Source organism: Sapajus apella, unplaced genomic scaffold (assembly GCF_009761245.1).
Source record: "Sapajus apella isolate SASKATOON/1434 unplaced genomic scaffold, GSC_monkey_1.0 scaffold13, whole genome shotgun sequence".
Classification (NCBI taxonomy): domain Eukaryota; kingdom Metazoa; phylum Chordata; class Mammalia; order Primates; family Cebidae; genus Sapajus; species Sapajus apella.
Genome location: NW_022436953.1, coordinates 24881420 through 24892112, shown reverse-complemented (window position 1 = coordinate 24892112; position 10693 = coordinate 24881420). Strand labels below are relative to the sequence as shown.

General features: G+C 48.9%; 1 protein-coding gene across 1 annotated transcript in view; it reads left to right on the top strand.

Annotated features, from left to right (window-relative positions):
- Nucleotides 1–8332, top strand: part of ATE1 (arginyltransferase 1) — a 240889-nt gene extending 232557 nt beyond the window's left edge. The window contains exon 13 of the mRNA XM_032281855.1: nucleotides 8217–8332. Coding sequence (XP_032137746.1) covers nucleotides 8217–8317 — 101 coding nt within the window. The 3' untranslated portion in view covers nucleotides 8318–8332. The remainder of the gene's footprint in view (nucleotides 1–8216) is intronic.
- The last annotated feature ends 2361 nt before the right edge of the window (nucleotides 8333–10693 follow it).

Sequence of the window (10693 nt, the reverse complement as noted above, 5' to 3'; positions counted from 1 at the left end):
AAAAAAAAAAAAAAAAAAAGAAAAAGAAAAGAAAAATGTTTATTGAACCACTGAGATGGGCCAGGTCCTGTGCCCTGCAGCATTGAGCTTTGCTGATGTTCCATGGGCAGCCATTGAATTGATGGAGCAGGAAAAAGCCCAAGAGGGCATTGAAACAGAAGGAATGATTCTGCATCATGCAAGCTTGCAAATATGTGTTGATTGGATGGCCAGGGAGCTATCAAGTGAATTCAGTTTAACTACAGAAAACCCTCCAGGCTGTTTCTCATCTATAAACAGAATAAGAATCAACTGTATATGTCAAATGTTTCGAGGAAAATGCACTAAGTTAACTACATTCTCTCCAAGTTTAAATTCCTTCCCTGAAGGTGCAGCAGGTGGAAGCTACATTGTGCATTTATCAGACTGTGTTGCGTGTCCTGGGACAACGTGGTGGGCTCCCTCTAGTCTGGATTTCTGGTGCAGGTAGAATGTGGACAAGTGGAATCACAAGATCATCCCTGTCCCTGTTTTTGTTTTTTTTTTTTTTTTCTGAGATAGAGTCTTGCTCTGTCACCCAGGCTGGAGTGCAATGGCATGGTCTCAGCTCACTGCAATCTCCGCCTCCCAGGTTCAAGCGATTTTCCTGCCTCAGCCTCCTGAGTAGCTGGGACTACAGGCACGTGCACCACGCCCTGCTAATTTTTGTATTTTTAATAGACATGGGGTTTCAACCATGTTGGTCAGGCTGGTCCTAACCTCGTGATCTGCTCGCCTCAGCCTCCCAAAGTGCTGGGATTATAGGCGTGTGCTACCACGCCTAGCTAATTTTTTGTATTTTTAGTAGAGATGGGATTTCACCATGTTGGTCAGGCTGGTCTCAAACTCCTGACCTTGTGATCTGCGTGCCTCAGCCTCCCAAATTGCTGGGATTATAGGCATGAGCCACCAGGCTCGCCCCTGTCCCTGTTTTAGTAGACGGTACCAATCCCCTCCTTGATTTCTTTATTCCTAATTACGGCTTAGTGGGTGGGTTAAAGCTTAATTCCTTTTCTCTGGCCCTGACCGTTCTCTGTTGCAGCACCCAATGCATTACATGGCTAGAAAAGAAGAAAGGAAACCCAGAAGCCTGGATAATCCAGACCAAGGGAGCCAGACGGTCTCAGCACTGCACCAGGTACTCCGTTCTTGAATAGGATACGGACTCTATTCTTCAGGCTAAATCTTATTAGCGTCGCCCAGGACTTAATTCCCTGAGCTGGTTTCTGCTCAGGCACTGGGGACTGGAGTAAGCAGATTATAGTCGGCATGCAAGAGTGGCTAGCTTCAGGGGAAAGGCTCAGCTTCCTTCTGAAAGGAAACCAGGTGTTCCAAGAGGAATTCTGCCATTCAAGAAATGATAAATGCCTCCGTGGCAGACAGCCCGATGCAAAGGGGGGTGGTTGTTTTAGCAAAAGGTATACAATGAATAGATAGTTCTTTGAACCTTGTCCACAGGTTACAGGAACAAGCTTTTATTAAAGACCATAATGACCCCCATATTTGCCATTTGCTTCTTCTGGTCCGGGCTAGAGCCGGCACGCTGCTAGACCCTGAGGCAGCCTGAAAGGCCCACGTTTATTTGCAAGGGCCTCAGCCCCAGGTGGACAGACCGCAGCAGATAGAGGCCTACTGAGGCCTTCTCTTGGGAGACGCATTATCAAATACTTCAACAAGCTGAAGCAGAGAGGTTCCTTTACTCCTTTACCCCTCCACTGCCATCAGTGATGCTCAGAAGGCCGGGAGCCGTGGCTCACACCTGTAATCTCAGCACTTTGGGAGGCAGAGGCAGGCAGATCACTTGAGGTCAGGAGTTCAAGACCAGCCTGGCCAACATGGTGAAACCCTGTCGCTCCTAAAAATACAAAAATTAGCCAGGTGTGGTGCCTGTAATCCCAGCTACTTGCTTGGAAGGCTGAGTGATGAGAATTGCTTGAACCTGGGAAGTGGAGGTTGCAGTGAGCCCAGATCAAGCCACTGCACTCCAGTGTGAGGGATAGAGCAAAAAAAAAAGTTATGCACAGAAGACTGTAATGGCCTACTTTATGGCGGATGAGATGTTTTTACAAATTAGGAAATGCAAAGTTGGGGAAGAGGTGGGAGGGCCCACGTTTGCCACTTGTGAGGAAAAGCAGCAAAACCCTGAAAAATGGAAATGTCTCGTCCTCCAGCAGGGCCAAAAACTGTGAATGGGAACAACGGCATGGTGGGCGAGGACACCATTTTGAGGCCTGTTCTTTGGAATCCCAGGGGCCCTTAGCTGCCCACTGCAGGGTCACTGTGGGCACACAGTGCCTTCCCGGGCTGCTTCATTGTGGGAAAAGGCCAGGAACATTGGGCAAACTGAAGGTCATACTTTGTGTCCAGGGACCAGCAGGGAGGCAGACTGCTGCAGGAGCAGCGTCTCTCTGAAACTCTGAGCATTTGGTTCATTTAACAAGTGCCTGCTGTGGGCTGACCTAGAGCTGGGCAAGGAGGGCAGGGGCACCCTTGAGGGGCAGCAGCTGATTTGGGGAGCCAGGAGGGGCGGCCCCTCAGCCAGAGGCCACTGCATGCGAGAGGATGTTGGTCTGTCCCACCAATTCCTTTCCTCTCCTCTTCCCCATCTAATCTGTCCCCCAAATCAGATACCTTCTAAAGCCCAGTTAGATCACATGACTTCCTTACTCAACGCTTCTGCAGGTCTTCCCAGCCCTGAATCCCAGTGCTCCAGGACCTGTAGGAGCTGCCTCTCCAGCTTCTATTCCTCCCTGAGACTCACCTCCTCCTGGACTCCAGGTAAAGCAGAGACTCCCATCCTCCCATTGTCCTCCCTCCCTGGGGCACCTTCTGCCTTGATTTTGTCCACAGCATCCTCAATGCCTGAAAACTCATCCCTCGACCCACCTCAACCTGCACAGCTCCCAAGTCAGGGCCATATCCAAATCCCACGCTGGGCCAGGCACAGTGGCTCACGCCTGTAATCCCAACACTTTGGGAGACCAAGGTGGGAGGATCACCTGAGATCAGGAGCGCGAGACCAGCCTGGCCAACATGGTGAAACCCTGTCTCTACTAAACTACAAAAATCAGCCGGGTGTGGTGGCACACAACGGTAATCCCAGCTACTCAGGAGGCTGAGGCACGAAAATCGCTTTAACCTGGGAGGCGGAGGTTGTAGTGAGCTGAGATTGCGCCACTGCTCTCCAGCCTGGGCAACAGAGTGAGACTCTGTCTCAAAAAAGAAAAAACAAAAAACTAAAAAACAAAACATCCCACTCTGCCCTAATTCCTAAATGGAGCCAGGTCTTCCTCACCCCTCTTCCCTGGCCTTGGTCTGCTTCACCTGCACTGACAACGATGCCCCATAGTTTTCAGATCTCTCTGTCCTGCCTAATGTGCAGCCCCTGAGGGCCAGCTGCCCTATTTTAAGCCCCTGCTTCTCAAACTGACTGCACATTCTTATCTTCTGGAGAGCTTTAAAGGAAGATGCCTGCCAGGTCCCACACCTGGGGATTCTGACAAAATTAGTCTAGGGTGCAGCCGGATGGGGGGGTTTGGAGAACGCTTGACAGGTGATTCTAATATGCAGCCACGTGTTGAGAGCATCTTTGAATCCTCAATGCATTGTGCTTCTCAGGTGTTCCTTGAATTGAGTCATGGGAACTTGAAGGTAGAGGTGGTGAACCAGGTCATAGATCAGTGCTGACCCATGGAAATATAACGTGAGCCATAAACACGAGCCACCTGTGTCATTTTCAGTTTTCTAGTCGCCACGTTCAAGAAAGCAAAAAGCAAGTGAAATGAATGTGTATATCTTTTCATCCCTGTATGCAAATATTATTTCAATATGTAATCAAGACCAACGTACTTGAGAGATATTGTGCATTCTTTTGTTCATACTAGCTCTTGGAAATTCTGTATTTTACACTTAGGGTACATCTCAATTTGGATGAACCCTGTTTCAAGGGCTCAGTGGCCTCTTGTGGCTGCCATATTAGACAGGGCAGTTACAGACCACAGACCAGCTGAGTCGCAGTGTTCTTGTGCCTGGGGAGCACATGTGTATTGTGCCAACAGGCTTGCAGAGGAAGGAGGGTGGCTTCAGCAGCTGCTGTGAGAGAGATTTAACACTCTCAGCCCTGAAAACCCTCCTCCCTTCTAGTTAAATCACAGCATCCTTCTTATCTTGCCTTGATCTCCTCTTCACCCCTTCCCCATACCTGCCCCATCTGGGTCCCACATCCAAAGTAAATTTCCCCCCCTGCTCAGCCTCCTGTGGCCCGGCTTTCCAGCACCCAGCTGCAGGCCTGCTGCCGCTTCCTGTCCTGGTTCTCTTTGGAGAGCTGGCCGCCAGTCCCAGTGGGAGGGAAAAGGGGTGGGGGAATCTGGCCCAGAGACCTGGGAGGGAGCCGGGAGAGTTTGCAGTGTGTGCTCTCCTTTGCTTTCTCTTTCTGGGTCTGCATGCTAGGCCACCAACCATCCCTTCTCCGCCTGGCCTCCCTCCTCCTGGACCCCTAAGAACATTCAGAAGCTGAGTTGGTCTCTGGTGGGGTCACCTGGCTGCTTGCCAGCCTCCCCAGGGGCAGCCCCTGGTGGGGACATTTTGATGCCAAAATGTGCAAAGCCAGCAAGAACAGGACTATTATTAGACCTTCCCCCACCGGCCCAGTTACCGGCCACATGACTCGGCTCTTTGATGGCTCAGTGGGAGCCTCGGCCCAGCTCTGTGACTACTAATATGGTGTTTCTAAAAATGCCTTCCCACTGGTGCATACTATCACTGTCCTGATGGTGGTCTTTTGTTTCCAAAAGCAATTAATCTTCTTTGTCTTTTCTTTTTATTATTGCATGTGGCCGGTTCCTAGTCTTTGTTGCCGCACTAAATCTGTGAATCATTTGGGGGCATGTGGTGGATGGGTTTTTATGCTCTAAATTTTTGCTGAAAGCTGTGATGGCAGGGATGGCTAATGAGATTTTTTAAGTGCTGCAATTCTTAGGCATGTAGCAAGAGGTTTCACTTGAAAACTTGGAGAGATACATTGTAGATGACCCAATTTCACGGCTTCATAGGGTGCTACAACCTGACTAGTTCTGCGGCTCACCAATCAGAGATGTTCCGAGGAGCAGACAGGTTCTGGGGCAGGTGCTACAGGGGCAGATAACACAGTCCTTGTCTAGTTGTGGAAATAAGACATAGTGTGCAGGTAGATAGCAAGAATAAAGGTGCCCAGGTTGTGTATGCTAAGTGGAGGCTCAGGAAAGCAATGCCCTACACCTAAATGCTACTGTGGGTGCCAGAACTGGAGGGGTGACCAGCGGAGGCTCCCAGAGGAGGCAGGTGCTTGAGCTGAACAAAAAGGTAGGATGTCATAGAAAAAGTGGCCAGGGAGGGCACCAGCAACTCCAGCAGGAGGGTCTATACAAGTGGAGAATGGAGTATTGGGCTTTACGATGCTGTAGGTTGAAACTGCTCCATTTCATGGCAGAAGTGATGATTCTTAGAGTCAAGAACATTGGGTTCTCTTTCTAGCTCCGCTGCTGACATCCTCTAGTGACTTTGGCCAGTCACATGACCAGCTCAGGACCCCTCTAACAGCTAACAGGACTTGTCATTGCCCTTCCCTTCTTCTGCTGCTCAGGAAAGATCAAATCAGCAATTCATCCATCATCCACTCCTTTAAACATCTATTCACCATCACCCATCCATCCACCTGTCCATAAATACATATACCCATCCACTCATATACCTATCCATTCATCTGTCCTTCTGTCTGTCTAGCCACCCACTCACCTGCCTAACAATCTATCCATCCATCCATCCAATCCTCCACCTATCTAATTATCCACATATCCATACATCTATTCATCCATCCATTCATTCATCCATCCATCCTTTCTGTAAATCAGCTGTGCATTTGTTCATTCATTCCATTCCTATTTTCTGAGTATCAACTCTGACAGACACCATACTAAGTGCTAAGATATACAGAGCAAAACACATGATTCCTGTCATCAAGACAAGCCGGGAGGTGGGGAATCATACATACATACATTTTCCTACCCAAATGATAAGGTTGCTGTCACTGCAGAGGAATTAGTAAAAGGCTGCTGGTTTAGAGGAAGAAGAGGGCCCTTCTGAACATGTAGTAATAACACAGTAGGCTCGCCTTCACCTGAGCACTGACCTCATGGGTATAATTACCTGTCTGTCTTCTCTGGTAGACTGAAAGCTCTTGAAGACAGAGATCATATTTTCAGTACCGTCCGTAGACCTTGGCAGGAGGAATCCCTAGTCTGGGACCCCTGTTTAAGAATCCTACTCTGGGTCTCTTCAATAGCATCTCACTCCACAGGGTGAGGAATCTGTGAGGCCAGAAGGACATGCCCATCTGGAGCCCCTGTCTCCTCCCCATTAGTCAAGTCCTGCCACAGAAGCCAGGGACCAACATTCTCAGCCTCAATGGATCTGAGAAGCCTACAGCTAGGACCTCTGTGATCCTCTCTTCCATGTGGGCCCTCCCAAGAGTGGATCATGTCACACCCCTGAGTCTAAGCGGTGGGCTGAGGGCAGCCATTTGTAGGGTATGGACAGAAACTGGGAATGAGACTAGGCAGTCCACTTGTGTGCATGCAAGGCCCCATATGGTATAGTTTGCATCGGATGGAAAGAGAAGGACGGGCTACAGGCCAGGGACAGGAGCCTAACTCTTCCCAAACCATCAATTCCAGCTCACAACCCCAAGGGAGTCAATAATTCCACATTCAAACATGGACTTCCAGGTTGTTATAAAGTTATATTTGTCCAGGTAGGCAGAGAGAACCTATTAATAGTTTAAAAAATAACCTTAAAATAGTTAGACATTTGGTACATGGATGTCTTTTAATGCTCTTGCCTAGGCCTTATAAATATTAGAGATGGGACTTCAGGCCTTGTTTGTGGTTGGATCAAAAATTCTTAAGCCCACATGGTAACTAAATGTAGTGTGTGATTCTGGACTGGATAAAAAAATGCCATAAGAGATATAATTGGGACAGTGGACAAAATTAGAAGATGAACTATGGATTAGATAAAACATATACATGTTAAATTCTTGAATCTGACAACTGTCCTACGGTTTCCTAAGAGAATAGCCTTGCCTTTAGGAAACACAAACAGATGCATGGGTGTAAAGGGCCATGATGTCTGCAACCAATAAAGACAGAGAAAGAGAGAGCGGGGAATGTGGCAAGATGGTAAAGACTGGTGAAAGCAGGTAAAGGGTATATGGAGGTCCTCTCTGTATTATTCTTGCAATGTTTTCTCAACTGTGAGTTTAAAATTATTTTAGAATAAAAAGTTAAATAGCACACTGCCTTAGGCAGAGTAGGCATTTAGTATGTGTTTGCTAGGGTGACAGTGAAGTGGGCTCTTGAGGAGGGCTCTGGTTTCAATAGTCAGCAACAGGGAAAAGAACATTAATAACCCTGCCCAACAAACACAGGGGCAGAGAACATGCCTGTACCGTGCTCAGGGCTCTGCTTGATTAACTCATTTAATCTTAGTAGCAACCTTATGTGGTAGGTGCTATTATTCTCCCCAGTTCTCATACAGGTGAGAAAACTGCAGCCCAGTGAAATGAAATAAACTGCCCTGGTCCTACAGTGGTTAATAGTCTGTCCCAGAGCTAGCTGCTCAGCACTTGTGCTTTGCAGTCTCTGATAACGTTAGTTAATACTCAGTGGGTGCTCAGTATGAAGAGTCATGGTTCTAGAACTCTCACATGTACCAACTCCCTTAATCCACATACATTCCCATGAGGTTACTATTACCCCCATTTTACAGACAGAGAAACCATAGCACAGAGAGGGGAAAAACCCAGGGAGCTGGAGTTCAGAGCATGTCCTATTGAGCTGTGGCTTCTGCTGGAAGTGTTCCTGGAAGACTGGTTCACGTCAAGGCACAGAAAGGGAAATACAGGAGCAATGTCTATAGGAGGCCAGTAATTGGGTCTCCCTGGATTGGAGCTATCCATGGGTAATGGAGTGCAAGGGCAGAGACTGGACTGGGAGATGCAATGGCCAGCTGGATCCCTGGCCGGTGGATTGCAGCCCTGGGAGGTCATCAAAGCGTGGGTTAGTCTGGAGGGGGCTCCCAGTGACTGTCTCCCAATGCTTGTGTTGTCCAGAAACCATTTGGCATCCTCTGTAGCAACTCCGAATGGCATGTGTATATTCCAGGTGAGGTGATGTCAGCTGGAGGACGAGGAATGGAGAAACTACAGGACCCTATCTGGATCCAGGAAGAGCCAGGAGTGCGGGAACAAGGTAGCCCAACCTAATACGGTAAAAGACAATACAGCCTGCCTTTTGACCTAATTGCTCAAATGTAGGAATGAATACATTTGTTCAGCCACAGCCTGTGTACCTGGGACTCAATGGTTTGGTCACTATCAGTTCAGCTGGGGCACAGGATGGCAGGTTGTTGAAGCAATCAGCTGCAGGCCCAGGTCACACTGTGCAGAGAGAACAGAGAGGCCTGTCCTGTCCACACTGGACAAGCACTCTGGGTTACTATGTTCTCTATGAGGCGCAATGCTTTTGGGGCATACAGACCTAACTATAGTTTCATTGTGGGCTGAATTGTGTCTCTCCTCAAAATTCATATGTTCAAGTCCTAATCCCCAGTATTTCAAAAGGTGGCTATATTTGGAGATAGAGCTTTTAAGAAGGTGTTTGTTTTTTGAGATGGAGTCTCTCTGTGTCTCACAGGCTGAAGTGCAGTGGTGCAATCTCGGCTCACTGCAACCTCTGTCTCCCGGGTTCAAGTGATTCTCCTGCCTCAGCCTTCCGAGTAGCTGGGATTATAGGTGCCTACCACCATGCCTGGCTAATTTTTGTATTTCTAGTAGAGATGGGGCTTCACCATGTTGGCCAGGCTGGTCTCAAACTCCTGGCCTCAAGTGATACACCCACTTCAGCCTCCCAAAATGCTGAGATTACAGGCATGAGCCACTGTGCCTGACCCTAAAGAGGTAATTAAGATAAAATGAGACCATTCTGATGGGCCCTAATCTAACATGACTGGTGTCCTTATAAAAAGAGGAAATTTGGACACAAAAAGAGACACCAGGGAGGCACATGCACAGAGAAGAGGCCGGCTGAGAACGCAGAGAGGAGGCAGACATCTGCAAGCCAGGGAGAAAGGCTCAGTAGAAACCAAACGGGCCAATACCTTGGTCTCAGACTTCTGAGCCTCTGGAACTGGGAGAAACACCTTTCTATTGTGTAACACTCAGCCTGTGGAACTTTGTCAAGGCAGTCCAAGGAAGCAAATACAAGTGTATACAGTGGAGAGTGCCTGGGTGGCTGGGATTTGAGATCACTTCATAGGAGACATGGTTGGCATCTTTTTTCCATGCTAGACAGGTCATGACAAAAAATGATGACTCATGCGAGACAGAATCACTGACTTCCACCTAGTGAAGGGCTGCCGTGGGAGGGAAGGGGTCTTCCCCATACAGCTCAAGGGGCAGAACCAGGGCCAGCATGTTGACTCTTCAGGAAGATGTGAGCTAGGGAGAAATGGGGTTTCAGTCAATGAAGGCATTCAAACACAGCTTGGGTGATCACCTGGCAGAAATGCAGAGGAGCTGTGTGGAGGTGGCAGAGTTCCATGGCCCGATCCTGTCCAGCTCTAACACCTGGAGCTCTCTGCAGTGCTGAGAAGGCCCACTGGAGATGGATGTGGTTGGCCTCAGATGTCAGGCTAAGTTGCTAGGGGTTAACCCTTAAACTGCAGAAAGTCACTGGAGGTTTCTGAGCAGGGCAGCACCAAGATCAGGCCATGACTTAGGAGGGTCACCTGGAAGCAGTGAGAAGCATGGATTGCAGGGGTGAGAAGGAAGAGGATGGTGGCGGGGCAATAGCCTAGGGGACATAACAAGACCCTCAAAGAGTTATATGGTGGGAAAAGCACTGAGAGGTTATATGCAGGATCTGTTTCTGGGGTGATGGACAAGATCTGGCAACTCCGGAACAGAGGAGGGCGCCAGTGAGCACTCCAATTCACGCATGGCTCAATGCTCCGGTCCCACCTTCTCAATGAGCCCTAACCTGGTGGGTTAGCAGGCTTCTCCAAGAGGCAGTTGCCACAGTGGGCTTAGCTGGTCAAGAGAGTTCTTAGGAGCCACTCCAGCGAAAGAAAATGAGGCAGGAGCAAGGAGAGGCTGGGAGACTCATCTGATGCCAGCAAAGGAGAGATGGCAGGAAGGTTGGGTGGGAGTGTCATAATCTGCAGATGGCTCTGAGAAAGTCTGGCAAGGCTTTGGGGCACCTTGAGTAGCCCTGTGTCTCCCAGGAACGAGCCTCACATCCCTGCAGTGCTGTGAGCAGCCCATGGGAGGCCTGCCCTGAAAGCAAGTGCATCTCAGAATCCAGCAGCGGATGCTTGGCCAGTTACTCAGTTCTGAGATGCGCATTTTCAGTGTGATGCCCGCCTACTCTGTTTAATGCTGTCACCTGCCCTGCCCTGGTCCCTGTCCTCAGGCCTCGGATGCTGCTCACGCCGGCCCTACTTTGTCGCCCCATTACACTGTTCATATGTGAACACGATCTCTAACGTACTCATTGACTATGTTTATGGTTTCTCTTCCATCTCCCTGGCCTCCACCTCTAGCTAGAATGCAAGCTCTATTAAGGCAGGGATGTTTATCAAT